Raw genomic sequence first — 20,544 nt, 5'->3', positions numbered from 1 at the left:
CCTGTTGTCAGAGGTTGATGATCCAGTGAGATCTTATAGGTGATAACCTCAGTTTTCTTGGCATTTAACCTGAGGCCCACGTTGGCACACTCGGACTCCACTCTGGTCAGGAGTTCCTGTGTTTGCTGCACGCAGTGTTGGGCATCGTTACTTTAGAAAGTAACGTCGTTAGGTTACTGGATTACTGCCCATAAAAATAATCCCTTACCGTTACAAATTACCTTCTGAGAAAAGTAAAAGGTTAGATTATTTTCCGTTATTTTCCGTTACCCGACAATTAAAACCCATTTTTGAATGCTTGCGCAAGTTGGTTACATTGTATTAGGCTACTGCCTACCGTCATTGCGCCGCATTATCACGGCCCGGTTAAAAACGAGAATGATACACACCATGAACTGACCATAGACAATATCCCCTTTACAGCTCTCTCTTTATTAATGAATATAATTTGCCACAATCGGCACGTAGGACTGGACAGAAAGAGAGTGCAGAGAGTACACTACAATATGCCATACTAGGCTGTTGCGCTGCGCTCTGATGCCCTCTCCACGCCGCGCGCCGTGGCGCATGAACAATAACAACAATCCACGTGGACCCACGACGACCCACGTATGAATTAGATAGTTTATAAGCAATGGCACGGCGGCCATCCTTGCAGGCAGTGACAGTAACAGAATGAGAATCCTGTAGGCAGTAACCTGTTCATTTTGGGGGGGCAACAACAACAGCCTGTTGTTGATGATGAATGATACTATGAAACTTAACAATTCATTAATTAGTACTCACCTAATGACGCCGCCACCGAGGATATACCATGTTAAACGTAATTCCAAAGTGTTTAGCCTACATTGTTTAAGTCAAGTCAACTTTGGCTAAAAGCATGTTGTTGTTATTATTATTCCACTACCACCCGGCACTTCTAGTCGACTAGACTGTCATGGCAGCTGGCTACAACCGAAACAACTTCCTCTTCAAAATAAAATCTACTTGTAACAATACTTTTATTTCTTAAGTGAACTACAGGATGTAGTAGACGCAGGATGTATAGTACATGGTATAGTGGGCTTGGAAGGATAACTCACACAGAAGGCAGGAGAAATAGACTCCGCGGGCAGTCGGGGCTTTATTATTTTTTAAATCTTGCCAACAAAATGAACAGGGACACATTATAGTAACGGGATTACTTTTTTGGAAATGTAACTAGGTAACTAACTACTAAATTGCAAAACTAAGTAGTTACTTTATTCCGTTACCAATGAAAGTAGTCCGTTACATAACGCCGTTATTAATAGCGCCGTTACACCCAACACTGCACGTTGTCAGAGAGCAGGCTGATGTTGTCTGCATAGTCCAGATCTGTCAGGACTACTTTGGGGTGTCATCTCGACCTCCTTGGTGTTAGAGTGAAGCCAAGATCCTGCTCTTGTCCACTGATGGCCTTCTTGAGTGCATAGTGCAGGACTATGATGAAGAGAAAGGGGGCTAGGATCCCCTTGCATTACCCCAGCCCGGATGGCTCCCGTACCAGTAGGCTCAGGACAGCTTCTTTCCTGTTGCTGTCTCCCTGCTGAACTCAGAAACACGAGGTATACCTTGTATAACTGTGAGATCCCTGTTAAGGCCATAATTAATACATTATTTGACTTCTTCAGTCTTAGTCTGACCATACGGGGCGGCAGTGGTTCAGGGGTAGATTGACTGGATGGGAACCACAAGGTTCCCAGTTCCAACCCGGGCTCCCCCAGAGTTAAGAATGAATGGAGCCTAAAGACACATCACCTGTGGTGGCCATGCTCTGATTAGCAATCAGCCGAGTGTTTAAGCCCCACCCGGGCATGGCCACATTCTTTTGTGTCCTTCTTTCTTGACTTTCCGAGCTCTCATCATTAGCTTCCTCTCCACACTTTGACTTCCTATGGGAGCTTTTCTGCCCAGGCTTGTTGGAAAATGTGAACAGGAGAAGCAAACTATGACAAGATCATGGTCTGTCAGCCATTGAGTAATCAATATCTTGCTGAAGACATTCTCTCCAGATGTATGTACCATCTGTTGCTCATACATTCTTATTCACGTTTCCACATGCACGTCTTCCCCACTTTTCCTGGGTTACATGACTCTCTGCATGAAGAGGATAATGTTCTCAAGCTGTTGCAAAAAGACTGGCACAATTCCAACTGAAGTCAGTTGTATCACATCCTGTAACAGAATGATAGGCAAGAAAGACATCACATACTTCCTTAGATTTTCATAGGCGTGTCCATAGCCAAGGGCATGCCAATGTGCAATTTCAATAGATATTATTGGCACACAAATTAAAATCTAACACACACGCACTATTTATTTAATTAGCTGCAGCTGTGTTGCTTACATCACTGTATACTTCTGTAGCCTGCCATGTTTTTACCCTGTAGTTCTTAACCTGGTGTGGAAAACTAACATAGGCTATAGGGTTTTATGCCCCTATAATAAACAAAGTGTCAGAACAGAAATACAATTCCATCTCATTTTGTTTTTATCAATTCTACAAGAAACATTGACAGCTCTATGCCTAGTTTAAATAATAATTAATAAGACGTCACATGGAAGATTCAGCAGCAATATTCATAATTCAGCATCTACAGCAGCAGAGCCATGAATATAATTACCAAGTCCACTCATTTGAGGACCACATTTATCATAGCATGCACTTACTGGTGTCCTCTGTTCTTTGGTTATTTAGAAATCCTTACTCCCCAACTACTCAAGTCTTTTCTGAAGAAGGAGGGACAGTATCTGATTGAGTGGAAACGACCTGAGGAAAACCCAGAAGAAACACCTCTGAACCAGGACTTCACAGAGGTCAATGTCACAGTGGTAGCTAGTGGAGAGGTCAACAAGGAACATGAGGTCAGCCAGATTGAAACTGTGTCCAGAAAAACATCCAGACCAGAAACACCAATCAAGTCTCTAGACATCACTAAACCTTTACCTGGGGAAGCTGAAATCAAAACAGTGCTGATGAAGGGAGTGGCTGGCTCTGGTAAAACAGCCTTAACTCAGAAGTATGCTCAGGACTGGGCAGATGACATAGCCAACCAGGATATCCTCTTCCTGTTCCCATTCACTTTCCGAGAGCTGAATGTCAAGCAGAAGGAGATGAAATACAGCTTGATGGAACTTCTTCGTGATTTTTTTGGTGAAATCAACAAGGCAGATATTTGCAGCGGAAAAGGGTCTAACGTTATGTTCATCCTCGATGGGCTGGATGAGTTTTGTACTCCTCTACGCCATCTATTCGAGAAAAGGGAGATCTGCACTGACGTAGAAAAGAAAATGTCAGTGGACATGCTGCTGACAAATCTCATCAAGGGAAACCTGCTTCCCAAAGCTCGCATCTGGATAACCACACGACCTGCAGCCGCCGATCAGATCCCTGCTAAGTATGTTGACAGGGTGACAGAGTTGAGAGGGTTCACTGACGACCAGAAGGAGGAGTACTTCAAGAAGAGAATCAGTGATGAGAACATGGCAAATAAAATCATCTCACACATCAAGACATCACGAATCCTCCACATCATGTGTCACATCCCAATCTTCTGTTGGATCATTGCTGGAGTTCTGAAGGACATTTTAATAAAAGGGACTGGAATGCTGCCAAAGACCCTGCCCGAGATGTACATCCACTTCATGCTGGTTCAGTCCAAACAGAAAGAGACCAAGTATGACTGGAGTCCAGCTAAGAACACACACGCCATTCTGTCAATGGGAAAACTGGCTTATAAACATCTGGAGAAAAGCAACCTGATCTTCAATGAAGCAGACCTGAAAGAGTGTGGCATTGATATCAATGATGCAGCAGTGTGCTCAGGCATGTTCACACAGACGTTTAAAGAGGTGCGTGGTGGGTTGCACAAGGACAAGGTGTTCAGCTTTGTCCATCTGAGCGTCCAGGAGTTTCTGGCTGCTCTTTACGTCTTTCACACATTCACCAACACTGGCGTCAATGTACTGTCAACCTCCAAGTGGTCAAAGCTGTTTAGACCACAGTTAAACAACCTCTACCAGAGTGCTGTAGACAAGGCCTTAAAGAGTCCAAATGGACACCTGGACTTGTTCCTCCGTTTCCTGCTGGGCCTCTCATCGGAGACCAATCAGACTCTCTTACAAAGACTGCTGGAACATACAGGAAATAGGTCACAGGCCAATCAGAAAACTGTCCAGTACATCAAGAAGAAAATCAGGAAGAATCTCTCTCCAGAGAGAACAATCAATCTGTTCCACTGTCTGAATGAGTTGGGTGATCATTCTCTAGAGGAGGAGATCCAACAGTACCTGACCTCAGGGAGTCTGTCCACTGTCTCTCCTGCTCAGTGGTCAGCTCTGGCCTTCATGTTGCTGTCATCAGGAAAGGAGCTGGACGTGTTTGACCTGAAGAAATACGGTTCCTCAGAAGAGGCTCTTCTGAGGCTGCTGCCAGTGGTCAAAGCCTCCAACAGAGCTCTGTAGGTTAACTGAAGACTGAATACACTTAAAATATGTCACAGTTCTATAGGAAATAACCACCATTTCAATGCTGTTTATACTTCCTTAATATATTATGTGATATTGGTTTTACAGGAAAAGAAAAAAGAGAATACAAACAGATTTTTACCACTGCTCTTTCTTCAGGCTGAGTGGCTGTAACCTCTCAGAGCGATGCTGTGTGGAGTTAGCATCAATGCTCAGCTCCAACTGCAGTCTAATAGAATTGGACATGAGCAACAACGATCTGCAGGTTTTGGACATAAAACATCTATGTTTTGGACTGAGGAGTCCACACTGTAAACTGGAGACCCTCAGGTTTGTATGCCTGACAATTATCCTGGCGTAACCACACATGGAGTTTGCCCTGATTCATTTATATACGAATATGATTACTGCAGTAGAACGATTAACAAGTAGAACCGAGCCTGGTACTTGCTTATACATACATACAGCGTGCGTGCGTGCGTACGTGCATGCGTGCGTGCGTGTGTTCCCCCTGGCAAGTCATGCATGCGTTTGTGTAGATGCTGAGTAAGCTGGATGAACCACAATGGATTCAAACCCCAGACTGTGATGGTGAACAGTTAATGTACCCCTCTGTCACCTGAGGGCCCAACAGAGCCCAATAACCTACTATAATAAATATGAACAGTTACTGTACCCCTCTGTCACCTGAGGGCCCAAAAGAGCCCAATAAACTACTATAATAAATATGAACAGTTACTGTACCCCTCTGTCACCTGAGGGCCCAACAGAGCCCAATAACCTACTATAATAAATATGAACAGTTACTGTACCCCTCTGTCACCTGAGGGCCCAACAGAGCCCAATAACCTACTATAATAAATATGAACAGTTACTGTACCCCTCTGTCACCTGAGGGCCCAACAGAGCCCAATAACCTACTATAATAAATATGAACAGTTACTTTCAAGCCTGTTTTCGCTGTTTTCTGCAAGACATTACTTAACCCATTTTGACCTGAGATCAGATTCTAAAAATGTCTTCTACATCCTGACAGTTTTCTGAAAAAGCTGTTTCTATGTCAGTCGTTCTTCAATTTTTCAAAATAGCAGACCTACAAACTTGTAGCACGCCACTTGTGGCGTGCGTGCGTGTGTGTGCGTGCACGTGCGTGCAGGTTGTCAGGCTGCATGCTCTCAAAGGAAGGTTGTTCTTATCTGGTCTCATTGATTTTTATCACTTCTCTTTCTTCAGGCTGAGTGGCTGTAACCTCTCAGAGCGATGCTGTGTGGAGTTGGCATCAATTCTCAGCTCCAACTGCAGTCTAATAGAATTGGACATGAGCAACAACGATCTGCAGGATTTGGGCATACAAAATCTGTGTCTTGGACTGAGGAGTCCACACTGTAAACTGGAGACCCTCAGGTTTGTATGCCTGACAATTATCCTGGTGTAACCACACATGGAGTTTGCCCTGATTCATTTATATACTTCGCGAAGATGATTACTTCTTAGCAGTAGAAGGATTAACAAGTAGAACCGAGCCTGGTACTTGCTTATACATACATACATACATACATACATACATACATACATACATACATACATACATACATACATACATACATACATACATACATACATACATACATACATACATACATACATACATACATACATACATACATACATACATACATACATACATACATACATACATACATACATACATACGTGCGTGCATGCGTGCCTGCGTGCGTGCGTTCCCCCTCACAAGTCATGCATTCGTGCTACTTAATCCTCCGCAGACATTTCTGTATTTGTACGACTGCTGTCACCTTACCTGCCAATGACTAGCACAGTGACAATGTCCGCTTCCCTCCCCCAAGCATGCACAGCTGTGTTTGTGTAGATGCTGAGTAAGCTGTATGAACCACAATGGATTCAAACCCCAGACTCTGTGATGGTGAATAGTTACTGTACCCCTCTGTCACCTGAGGGCCCAACAGAGCCCAATAACCTACTATAATAAATATGAACAGTTACTGTACCCCTCTGTCACCTGAGGGCCCAAAAGAGCCCAATAAACTACTATAATAAATATGAACAGTTACTGTACCCCTCTGTCACCTGAGGGCCCAACAGAGCCCAATAACCTACCATAATAAATATGAACAGTTACTGTACCCCTCTGTCACCTGAGGGCCCAACAGAGCCCAATAACCTACTATAATAAATATGAACAGTTACTGTACCCCTCTGTCACCTGAGGGCCCAACAGAGCCCAATAACCTACTATAATAAATATGAACAGTTACTGTACCCCTCTGTCACCTGAGGGCCCAACAGAGCCCAATAACCTACTATAATAAATATGAACAGTTACTTTCAAGCCTGTTTTCGCTGTTTTCTGCAAGACATTACTTAACCCATTTTCACCTGAGATCAGATTCTAAAAATGTCTTCTACATCCTGACAGTTTTCTGAAAAAGCTGTTTCTATGTCAGTCGTTCTTCGATTTTTCAAAATAGCAGACCTACAAGCTTGTAGCGCGCCACTCGGTGGCGTGCGTGCGTGTGTGTGCGTGCACGTGCGTGCAGGTTGTCAGGCTGCATGCTCTCAAAGGAAGGTTGTTCTTATCTGGTCTCATTGATTTTTATCACTTCTCTTTCTTCAGGCTGAGTGGCTGTAACCTCTCAGAGCGATGCTGTGTGGAGTTGGCATCAATTCTCAGCTCCAACTGCAGTCTAATAGAATTGGACATGAGCAACAACGATCTGCAGGATTTGGGCATACAAAATCTGTGTCTTGGACTGAGGAGTCCACACTGTAAACTGGAGACCCTCAGGTTTGTATGCCTGACAATTATCCTGGTGTAACCACACATGGAGTTTGCCCTGATTCATTTATATACTTCGCGAAGATGATTACTTCTTAGCATTAAAACGATTAACAAGTAGAACCGAGCCTGGTACTTGCATATACATACATACATACATACATACATACATACATACATACATACATACATACATACATACATACATACATACATACATACATACATACATACATACATACATACATACATACATACATACATACATACATACATACATACATACATACATACATACATACATACGTGTGTTCCCCCTCAAGTCATGCATTCGTGCTGCTGCTCCACACACATTTCTGTATTTGTACGACTGCTGTCACCTTACCTGCCAGTGACTAGCACAGTGTAGACTAGTACAGACTAGTACAGGCTTTAGTTCCGACATACTATTGATCCGAAACCTCAATCCCTAACCTAACCATAATCGCAAGCACAGGAGCAGCGCATGTCAGACCATCACATTTTTGCATCGCATCGCATGTCCCCGCGCTTCGGACCTTTGGTGTGTCGGATCTGCGTGTGCACCCCGTGACAATGTTCGCTTCCCTCCCCCAAGCATGCACAGCTGTGTTTGTGTAGATGCTGAGTAAGCTGTCTGAACCACAATGGATTCAAACCCCAGACTCTGTGATGGTGAACAGTTAATGTTCCCCTCTGTCACCTGAGGGCCCAACAGAGCCCAATAACATACTATAATAAATATGAACAGTTACTGTACCCCTCTGTCACCTGAGGGCCCAACAGAGCCCAATAACCTACTATAATAAATATGAAACTAGTAATATTGTAGCACAAATCATTGCTAATTTTAAGGTATACAATCATAATCTGGGGACCTGAATGGTTATGTGTGACTATTTTTGATACAGAGACAGTCAATTGGTTAGGGTTAGGGTTAGGAGATGAGAAATGTATGTATTTATTTATTTATTTGTATCCAAAATGAGTTAATAGCACAGGCAAACTCTTCACATACTAGACTAGAGCATGTCTCAAATAAATGTCAGAGCTGAAATCGACATGTAAAAATGAAATAAATGCTTAAACATGTAGCTAGGTGTAATGTTAGAGACCACAGAAGTGAACATTTCAAGCCTGTTTTCGCTGTTTTCTGCAAGACATTACTTAAGCCATATCTCCAAAAATGGTGGGTCAAACTGTCAATTTGAAGCTATGATTCCCTGCTTTCATATGACATGAAAAAACGTGTGTGTGTGTGTGTGTGTGTGTGTGTGTGTGTGTGTGTGTGTGTGTGTGTGTGTGTGTGTGTGTGTGTGTGTGTGTGTGTGTGTGTGTGTGTGTGTGTGTGTGTGTGTGTGTGTGTGTGTGCGTGCGTGTGTGTGCGTGTGTGCAGGTTGTCAGCCTGCATGGTCTCAAAGGAAGGTTGTTCTTATCTGGTCTCAGCTCTGAGATCCAACTCCCACCTAAAAGTGTTGGACTTGAGCTACAATCACCCAGGAGACCAAGAGACGCTGCCCTCTGCTGGACAACTGAAGACTCTCAGGTATGGACAGACTTGATGCCAGTCAGTGTAAATGTGCCTAGTTGTTGTTTAAGCCATTTAGACCTGACACTAGATTCTAGTTTTCATAGTATTCAGAAAACCCTGTTTCTATGTCAGTGGTTCTCAAACTATTTCATGTCAAGGACCCCAAAAATTGTATGTATTTGGCCGCCGACCCCCATCTGAAAATATGTTGTTCCAGGGGACCCCCCCAGAAGCAAAGATTTTAACTTTCGTTCTGAAACAATATATATTCCAAATTTGCACCACATTTTCACAATTTTCAAAAATAGCAGATCTACAAGCTCGTAGCGCGGCACTCGTTGTCTGCTATTTTTCAACAGCTAATGTATAACATAATGCTTAAAACACCAAAAGGGGGCTGTATAGTAGCATTTAATGTTTAATAAATGCATAATTATCTATCATTATTGTTTCTATTATCTTATTATCTTTGTCTCTCCTTCACCCACAGTGACCACAGTGGAGAGTGCAGGCTGAGACCAGGTGTGAGGAAGTGTAAGTGTTTATTCTGTTCTATTCATTAAATCAAAGAAGCACAACATCCTGCTATGTATGAACAGCTCATATACAGCATGTCACTTTCACTTAACATAACTGTAATGTGTTTATATTAACCAAAACATGCATTATATTTCCTGGGGTTTATTACTAAACACAATGTAGATTTGGGTGAACTCTGCCTACCTATGGTGTCCACATATAGGATTCTAGAAATATACACTAAGTACCTACTGTGCGTCTCAAAGCTTTCAGCACTTCCTCTCTGAATGTAAACTCCCTGGCCTGTAAGAGCCCACCAAACAGAAGTGATTTAGTTAAAGACAGCCTCTTTCTAATCAAACAACTGTTGATGTGGGCTTAAATAGTTAAAGGAACATTAACTATTAGTGAGACATTTATTTAAGAGTCTCAACCACTTAAGAGGACCATATAAAATTAGCTCAAACTAGTGCTGGTTGTCTGGGCTAGGCCCTGCCGCAGTGGTGTCCGATTAGAACGTATCGGGGTTGCTGAAACTTTTAACACAACAATATCTTGGTTGTAAGGCCAGATATCGCTGAGAATATCTTGGTTGTAAGGCCAGATATCGCTGAGAATATCTTGGTTGTAAGGCCAGATATCGCTGAGGATATCTTGGTTGTAAGGCCAGATATCGCCGAGGATATCTGGGTTGTAAGGCCAGATATCGCTAAGGATATCTGGGATGTAAGGCCAGATATCAGTGAGGATATCTTGGTTGTAAGGCCAGATATCGCAGAGGATATCTGGGTTGTAAGGCCAGATATCGCTGAGGATATCTGGGTTGTAAGGCCAGAAATAAGTGAGGATATCTGGGTTGTAAGGCCAGATATCGCTGAGGATATCTGGGATGTAAGGCCAGATGTCCTGTCTCGTACGGAAGGTGACGGAGTCTCTCGTAGCAAATGCTGCTAGATCCCCTACACTTCTAAACTTCCCCTAAACCTCTGTATACTTATACTGATTCTACTTATATAAGGTTCTTACTGGGTGCGTGTCATGATGACGATGCCAAAACGTGTATCCCCATATATGATGGTTTCTACATTAGCCTGATGTCAGTGCTGGATGTCGCCGTCGTCCTCATATATGGAGCTCTAGGTGAAAGCCTCCGCTACAGCCACCCCTAAGACCTACGACGAATAGCCACAAAGCCAATTTACAAGCTCGCAACGTGTTGCATCATGACGCGTTGAGAGCTTGTATATCGGCTACTTTCACCGTCTTTGGACTTTTTTAAATACAGTTTATCAGTACAACCACTGGTTTGTTTACCTTAGGAGGTACAATACTCTTAAAGAGATCTAAACATAATATAAGCAATCAAGTCATGATGACGATGCCAAACGTGTATACCCATATATGAGGTTTCTACATTAGCCTGATGTCAGTGCTGGATGTCGCCGTCGTCCTCATATATGGAGCAATATATATTCAAAGATTTGCACCACATTTTCATGATATATAATTTCAAAAAGTATAACATAATGCATAAAACACCAAAAGGGGTTCCCGTCCTGAATGGGTTAAAACACAGACTATCTGAGGCTTTTATTTTGACAATGTCCATCAATAGCTTCCTGTCGGGGCACTGATAGCCGAGTGGTAAGGACACGTACCACATGGGCTCTGATTCCTGACCGGTCTGGGGTTCAATTCCTAATCCTGGTGACGGCTTCACTGCATGTCACGCCCCAACTCACCCCCTGTTTCCTGTCTCTGTCAGTTGTACTATCGAATAAAGGCAGAGAAGTCCCCAGAAATATAGAGACAAACTATTACAAATTCACTATTATTAAATGTTTTTATATCTGTGTGTGTGTGCGTGTGTGCGTGTGCGTGTGTGCGTGTGCGTGCGTGCGTGCGTGCGTGCGTGCGTGCGTGCGTGCGTCCTCATGTTATTATAGGTCACACATTTAATAGGTGTGTGCATGTGCGTGTGCGCGCGCGCGTGCATGCGTGCGTGCGTGTCTGTTTGTTGAAATATTTAGTTTTGAAGGCAGAGAAGTCCCCAGAAATATAGAGACAAACTATTACAAATTCACTATTATTAACTCTTAGCCTGCCGCCATTAATTAATCCCTCGATTGCGTATTGCCATGGTTTAATCACGCGTGACACTTACTTTGAAGAGCCAAATATCCGTATCGCATTTTACTATGAAACCATTCCGTGTGTGTTGACGAAGCTGGTGCTCGTTCTCTCGGTCGGTGGTGGAAAAAGTGGACCGCGAGTATCACAGCGCCTGCTACAGGCCGTTGAAAACGCTTGTCTGGGACAAAGCGTCCTCTGCAATGTCGCTTCTGTGAGATAAAGCCGTCTGAAAACAGAGCCGGCAATGTTAGTGGATGCGCGCGCATTTTCAAAATGGCCGCGCCCATTGTGTCAGAAGCATAACAAAGCTAACGGACGGTAGATTTCGATACGATCGTATTAAAACATGCATTAATGAATACATCGCTGTTAAAACGGCTTTTCCGTTTGTGGCAGGCTACAAGATTCTACGTGTTAATATTCCTATGTTCCTGGCGGGTAAACGATTAAATGTTTTTATAGATGTATCTCTGTGTGTGTGTGTGCGTGTGTGCGTGCGTGCGTGCGTCCTCATGTTATAGGTCACACATTTAATAGGTGTGTGCATGTGCGTGTGCGCGCGCGTGCATGCGTGCGTGCGTGTGTGTGTTTGTTGAAATATTTTGTTTTGAAGTCCACCATCTGGGAATAGTGTTTAGCTATTGTATCTCGTGTTTGTTTATAGCAGACTGAGGAGTCTGCTATAAACACAACACTTGCAGTTTGGGCAACACTTGCAGTTTGGGCAACTCCAAAGCTAACTCCACTTGCCCCAACATTTTATTTACCTGCCATAGTGTCAACCCTTACCCCTGTGTCGGATCTGTGTTGACACTAGCATATTTGCCGATACCGATATGACCCGATATGACCAAATTAGGGCCGATCTGATACTTACAGTATCGGGACATCTCTACTAATAATACCCGCTGTCAACTTGTCATAGCACCCGTTTTAACTATCTGTCTGTGTCCCTTTTGTGCCCATACTGTATATGGAGATCTCTGTATCTGTCTGTCTGCCTCTGTCTGTCTGCCTGTGCCTGAAGAGTGCAAACTGACTGTGAAAAGTGGACTGGTTAAGTAATCAATTGTCAGGTGTGGGGTTGCCATGGCAATCAATTGGTTGAGGCAGAGGCTGGAAATTGCACAGGTGAGGGGAGAGCCTGACCAGAGCCTTTTGTGGTGTTTCTGGACAACGGTGTGTCCCACAGACTCAAGGCTGGTCACTGCAATCCCTGTGGGGGTGTGTAATGCGTGTTTCGAATTTGAAGTCGGTGGGTCAAACGGTTCTCGGGTTACGTCCATTACAAGAGCACACACACACACACACACACACACACACACACACACACACACACACACACACACACACACACACACACACACACACACACACACACACACACACACACACACACACACACAGACAGACAGACAGACAGACAAAGACGTGGCACATTTATAGTTAGATTGTGCATTACATTCACCCATTCACACACACATTCACATACCTTTACATAGATTGTGCATTACATTTACCCATTCACACAGACATTCACACACCTTTACATAGATTGTGCATTACATTCACCCATTCACACACCTTTACATAGATTGTGCATTAACTTTTCGGATTGTACTTAAGGTTCTTACTGGGTGCGTGTCATGATGACGATGGCAAACGTGTATACCCATTTATGAGGTTTCTACATTAGCCTGATGTCAGTGCTGGATGTCGCCGTCGTCCTCATATATGGAGCAATATATATTCAAAGATTTGCACCACATTTTCACGATATATAATTTCAAAAAGTATAACATAATGCATAAAACACCAAAAGGGGTTCCCGTCCTGAATGGGTTAAAACACAGACTATCTGAGGCTTTTATTTTGACAATGTCCATCAATAGAGGGTATGCGCGTGACATCATCATCAAACCAGGAAGTTATGCAGGAACGCCTACTGAGTGGCAAAAACTACTTTCTGGCCTTGACAGCCCCATACATCCACACAGAAAAGTCATATCTGATTGCATTAAACAACATTAAACAATGTTAAACTCACTTTGCCTGTTGCTTTGCCACTCGATTTGCCACTCGATGTGCCATTCACTTTAAGCATGCGCATACTCTCCATAGCTTCCTGTCGGGGCACTGATAGCCGAGTGGTAAAGACACGTACCACATGGGCTCTGATTCCTGACCGGTCTGGGGTTCAATTCCTAATCCTGGTGACGGCTTCACTGCATGTCACTCCCCAACTCACCCCCTGTTTCCTGTCTCTGTCAGTTGTACTATCGAATAAAGGCAGAGAAGTCCCCAGAAATATAGAGACAAACTATTACAAATTCACTATTATTAAATGTTTTTATAGATGTATATCTGTGCGTGCGTGCGTGCGTGCGTGCGTGCGTGCGTGCGTGCGTCCTCATGTTATTATAGGTCACACATTTAATAGGTGTGTGCGTGTGCGCGCGCGTGCATGCGTGAGTGCGTGTCTGTTTGTTGAAATATTTAGTTTTGAAGTCCACCGTCTGGGAATAGTGTTTAAACTGAGTGTTTATAGCTATCTAGCTATTGTATCTCGTGTTTGTTTATAGCAGACTGAGGAGTCTGCTATAAACACAACACTTGCACTTGCAGTTTGGGAAACTCCAAAGCAAACTCCACATGCCCCAACATTTTATTTACCTGCCATAGTGTCAACCCTTACCCCTGTGTCGGATCTGTGGTGACACTAGCATATTTGCCGATACCGATATGACCCGATATGACCAAATTAGGGCCGATCCGATACTTTTCCGATACAGTATCGGGACATCTCTACTAATAATACCCGCTGTCAACTTGTCATAGCACCCGTTTTAACTATCTGGCTGTGTCCCTTTTGTGCCCATACTGTATATGGAGATTTCTGTATCTGTCTGTCTGCCTCTGTCTGTCTGCCTGTGCCCGAAGAGTGCAAACTGACTGTGAAAAGTGGACTGGTTAAGTCAACCTGACAATCAATTGTCAGGTGTGGGGTTGCCATGGCAATCAATTGGTTGAGGCAGAGGTTGGAAATTGCACAGGTGAGGGGAGAGCCTGACCAGAGCCTTTTGTGGTGTTTCTGGACAACGGTGTGTCTCACAGACTGCATTACAAGAGCACACACACACACGCACGCACGCACGCACGCACGCACGCACGCACGCACGCACGCACGCACGCGCACGCACGCATGCACGCGCACACACACGCACACGCACACGCACACAGACAAAGAAGTGGCACATTTATAGTTAGATTGTGCATTACATTCACACACATTCATACACCTTTACATAGATTGTGCATTACATTCACACAGACATTCACACACCTTTACATAGAGTGTGCATTACATTCACCCATTCACACACAGCGACTGTGGCTCAAGAGGTAGAGCAGGTCGTCCAATGATCCATGGGTCGGCGGTTCGAATCCCGGCTCCTCCTGTCTACATGTCGAAGTGTCCTTGGGCAAGACACTGAACCCCAAATTGCTCCCGATGTGCTGGTTTGTACCTTGCATGGCTTCCGCCGCAATCCGTGTATGTGTGTGAATGGGTGAATGTAAAGCGCCTTGGATAAAGGCGCTATATAAATGCACCATTTACCATTTTACATTCACACACCTTTACATAGATTGTGCATTACATTCACCCATTCACATACCTTTACATAGATTGTGCATTACATTCACCCATTCACACACACCTTTACATAGATTGTGCATTACATTCACCCATTCACACACCTTTACATAGATTGTGCATTACATTCACCCATTCACACACACATTCACACACCTTTACATAGATTGTGCATTACATTCACCCATTCACACACCTTTACATAGATTGTGCATTACATTCACCCATTCACACACACATTCACACACCTTTACATAGATTGTGCATTACATTCACCCATTCACACACCTTTACATAGATTGTGCATTACATTCACCCATTCACACACCTTTACATAGATTGTGCATTACATTCACCCATTCACACACCTTTACATAGATTGTGCATTACATTCACCCATTCACACACACATTCATACACCTTTACATGGATTGTGCATTACATTCACCCATTCACACACCTTTACATAGATTGTGCATTACATTCACCCATTCACACACCTTTACATAGATTGTGCATTACATTCACCCATTCACACACCTTTACATAGATTGTGCATTACATTCACACATTCACACACCTTTACATAGATTGTGCATTACATTCACCCATTCACACACACATTCATACACCAATAGTTGAGGATTAGGAAACCATGCAAGGCACCAACCTGCACATCTGGAGCAATTAGGGTTCAGAGTCTTGCTCAAGGACACTTTGACACTAACTCTGGGGGAGCCCGGGTTCGAACTAGGAACATTGCGGTTGCCATCCGGCCACTCTACCCCTGACCCACTGCTGCCCCTGTGTGTGTGTGTGTGTGTGTGTGTGTGTGTGTGTGTGTGTGTGTGTGTGTGTGTGTGTGTGTGTGTGTGTGTGTGTGTGTGTGTGTGTTGAATTTGAAGTCGGTGGGTCAAACGGTTCTCGAGTTACGTGCATTACAACCGCACACACGCACACACGCACACACGCACACATGCACACACGCGCACAAACACACACATACACACACACACACACACACACACATACATACACACGGCACATTTATAGTTAGACTGTGCATTACATTCACACACATCCACACACCTTTACATAGATTGTGCATTACATTCACCCATTCACACACACATCCACACACCTTTACATGGATTGTGCATTACATTCACCCATTCACACACACATCCACACACCTTTACATGGATTGTGCATTACATTACATTCACCCATTCACACACACATTGACACACCTTTACATAGATTGTGCATTACATTCACCCATTCACACAGACATTCACACACCTTTACATATATTGTGCATTACATTCACCCATTCACACACCTTTACATAGATTGTGCATTACATTCACCCATTCACACACCTTTACATAGATTGTGCATTACATTCACCCATTCACACACACATCCACACACCTTTACATGGATTGTGCATTACATTCACCCATTCACACACACACACACACACACACACACACACACACACACACACACACACACACACACACACACACACACACACACACACACACACACACACACACACACATACACCAATGGTTGAGGATTAGGAAACCATGCAAGGCACCAACCTGCACATCTGGAGCAATTAGGGTTCAGAGTCTTGCTCAAGGACACTTTGACACTAACTCTGGGGGAGCCCGGGTTCGAACTATAGGAACATTGTGGTTGCCATCTGGCCACTCTACCCCTGAGCCACTGCTGCCCCTGTGTGTGTGTGTGTGTGTGTGTGTGTGTGTGGGGGTAGAGTGGCCAGATGGCAACCGCAATGTTCCTATATAAAAAAAAAGTTTCCCCATATCATATTTTTTGCTATGTGTGCGTGTGTACAGAATTCAAACTGTAGCATTGATTATTGTCACGGACAGAAGTCATTATTTCCCTTTGCATATGCACCGGACTCGACCGGAGCGCACTCGCCTATTAGTTTGCATTGCATTCAGAACGCGCCCTTCATTAAAAACCAACTGCATCTGTGGCTCTCAGCGCGCGGTGTCCCACTATTGACTGGCTGAATTTGAAGTTTGAACTGCGCTGTGTCAGAGAAGTAACAGATAGAAGCGCGGAAACTTTATCCCCAAACGATATCCCCCTCACCTCCTTGCTGGAAATAAAACGTCTGGCTTTCCGAGGCTACATCCGTGCTGACGCAATGACTGTCCTGTTTCTGGTTTAGCTTTATGCGTGGGGCACATCATATGAACCTCTCCGTCTCCGGTCAGTGCGGGTTGTTGTTTATTTACATGGCTCAGAAAATAAGTAACAAACTAACATGAGAACGTTATCGAGTTGGAGGAGGAGAAGGTTCACATGGAAGGTAATGTAGATTGTATTCTGATGATGTGCCAAACTGCTGCTGGCTGCTGTGATGATAATATATAGACCTATGTCTTCTATATTGTGTTCTGAAGGTCGGGCTGACTGCCACTAGTGTTAATGTTATATTTTGTATTGCGTTCTCGGGCCGCTGCGCTGTGCTGCGCGCTGCTGCTGGCACTGTGTGCCAATGATGCCCCCTCTCATGTTGTGTTCTCTTTTCTGGTCTGTGTTGAGTGATCCAACTATTGCAACTTCAACGGGGGAGAGAGAGAGAGAGTCGCGTTAGAGAGAGAGAGAGAGAGAGAGAGAGAGTCGCGTTAGAGAGAGAGAGAGAGAGAGAGAGAGGAGAGAGAGAGAGAGAGAGAGAGAGAGAAGGGGGGTCACGTTAGCAACAGGCTAAGCTCACAGCATATCGGTACGTTCGTTCTATAAAGGGTAGATCCGCCACCGTTTGGGGGGCTGCTGAGCCCCTAAACGGTAGCGATCTACCCTTTAATAGAACAAACGTACGGGTACATTCGTTGCATGAAGCGTTGATCTGCGAGCTCACAGGCTGGGGCAGCCCTCACTTCCCCCTCCGAGTCAGCGGCCGCATGGTCTAAAGTGCCTGCCCAATTTGAGGCTTTTTTATTCCTTTTCTCTTCCCCGTGGCCGGCGGCCCAACAAACTGTTCGCGACCGGGCCGTGAGCCTCTACGCGGCCCACGGGGGACGCGCGACGCACACACTGTTTAGTATTTACTATTATAGTTTTATGTTTTGATAATCAGCGCTTTGCCATATAGATGATACATACACTGTGCCATATTGGAGAGGCCACTGTGTGTGTGCGGCTGTGCGCAGTGCTTTGTTTGACATGCTCCGTATTTGAGCGCGTGCACCTCCACCAGCCCCTGTTAAACCCCCCCCCGTCATACAAAACGATAAATCGACTCAACTTCGACTTTACTGTCTGACAAGTCGACTTGGAAAAATCTCAAGTCGTTAATGCCCTATTACACACATGCGCGCGCGTGCCTGCCTGCCTGCCAGCCTGCCTGCCTGCGTGCGTGCGTGCGTGCGTGCGTGCGTGCGTGCGTGCGTGCGTGCGTGCGTGCGTGCGTGCGTGCCTGCGTGCGTGCGTGCGTGCTGCATGGTGATGTGTTGTGAACTTGTAGATCTTATTTATTATATGCAATATATTTATTATTAATATATTTCCATTCTGGACACGTCATTATAGGTGAACATTTTACTGAAAATAGCAGATCTACAAGCTCACACTGCATAGATCTGATATTTTTTAAATAGTGGTTTCTGAACAATTTGAACCCCAATGTGTTGCGATCTGAGCTTGTAGATCGAGTGCCTTCATTATTATTGATGAGTGTTTGTGTGTGTGTGTGTGTGTGTGTGTGTGTGTGTGTGTGTGTGTGTGTGTGTGTGTGTGTGTGTGTGTGTGCGTGCATGATTGTATGTGCGTACATAGTGAGTGTACATCCATCACCATGTGCTGTGAACTTGTAGATCTTATTGTTGTTGTTGTTGTTGTTGTTGTTGTTGTTATTATTAACCAGATATATTCAAGGTAATTATACAGCAGCTGAACATCATACAGAAAATGGCAGATCTACAAGCTCACAACGCACCGCAATGCATTGTGAGCTTGTAGATCTGCCATTTTCAATACTATTTGAAGCAGTGCTCATAGTGGTTAATAAGTTCAATGTTGTATATTATTATGAAGTTGTATGTGATTGTAAAGTGGTGTTGTGTTGTGTGTTGTTCTCTCATCAGATGTGTGTGAACTCACACTGGATCCAAACACAGCATACAGAGAACTCTCTCTGTCTGAGAACTACAGGAAGGTGACAAATGTGAGAGAGGATCAGCACTATCCAGATCACCCAGACAGATTTACCTACTGGGACCAGGTTCTGTGTAGAGAGACTCTGACTGGACGGTGTTACTCTGAGGTAGAGTGGAGTGGACGGGTTTATATATCAGGGACAACCAGAGAAATCAAGAGGAGAGGAGCCGGTGCTAGGTTAGGATCCAACAACGTGTCCTGGAGTCTGGAATGTGATGATGATGACAACAGTTACTATGTCTATCACAATGGGAGGAGGACTAAACTCTCTGTCCGTCCCTCTGACTCTGTCCTCGGTCTCCGTCGCTCCAACAGAGTAGCAGTGTACGTGGACTGCTCTGCTGGCACTCTGTCCTTCTACAAAGTGTCCTCTAACACACTGACACACCTTCACACCTTCCAGACCACTTCCACTGAACCACTCTGTGTTGGGTTCATGTGCTATGGGTCAGTGTCTCTGTGTCAGATCTAGGAGGAACAGTAACACCATGTGACCTGGATGCACTCATGCACACACAGCACACACACACAGCCCTGAATGACCATAACAGGTCTGTAACTCTGAGAGTGATCTGACCTCATCAAACCCTGTACACTCAAGACACGCTCCATATGTGGCCAGTACAGAATTCACTCCATATGTTGATCTGACCCCCACCATGCCAAAGCGCCAGCTCTCGCCCAGCAGTCTGCTGTCACCCAGGAGGATGCATTATTATTAATATTATAACTCAACCTTAATTGAATTCACACTTCCAGCATGATCAGATGATCCTGATCAGAAGCAAGACCATCAGTTCAACACAGACAAATGGATGATAGTGATTCATCAAAGTCCTTTAGTTTATCAGACAGTGGATGGATTTGTTTTTACACCCTGATACCCCGACCAGGACAGGCTTCAGACGCCCCTCCATAGGAGACCAGTGTTGTTTTTGATTTTAGTTTTAGTCACCCGGAATGTTTTAGTGTTAGTCTAGTTTTAGTCGACTAAATATCAAAAGATTTTAGTCGGCTAAATCTACAGTTGATTTAGTCAACTAAAATGTATTTTGGCGGGCCTTGATGCCGTCATTTTTACACTTTCTGAAAATAGCCGATCTACAAGCTCACAACGCGTGAGCTTGTAGATCTGCTATTTTCAGCATGCAACCTAGTGTAAAATGACTTATACTG

At 44.2% G+C, this 20,544-nt stretch overlaps 1 protein-coding gene across 1 annotated transcript; it reads left to right on the top strand.

The window, feature by feature from the left end:
• Positions 1 to 2,631: 2,631 nt before the first annotated feature.
• Positions 2,632 to 19,840, top strand: LOC306924073 (NACHT, LRR and PYD domains-containing protein 3-like; the record flags this gene model as incomplete). The annotated part of the gene is made up of 7 exons (XM_079502414.1): positions 2,632 to 4,481; positions 4,648 to 4,818; positions 5,722 to 5,892; positions 7,145 to 7,315; positions 8,721 to 8,870; positions 9,346 to 9,379; positions 19,307 to 19,840. The coding sequence occupies 7 exons, from the start codon at positions 2,632 to 2,634 to the stop codon at positions 19,838 to 19,840; spliced, it is 3,081 nt and encodes a 1,026-aa protein (XP_079358540.1).
• Between the last annotated feature and the right edge of the window lie 704 nt (positions 19,841 to 20,544).

The sequence above is a fragment of the Electrona antarctica genome (genome assembly GCF_951216825.1).
Source record: "Electrona antarctica genome assembly, chromosome: 5".
NCBI lineage: Eukaryota > Metazoa > Chordata > Actinopteri > Myctophiformes > Myctophidae > Electrona > Electrona antarctica.
Note: the sequence above shows the minus strand (reverse complement) of the source record. Positions and strands in the feature narration are given on the sequence as shown.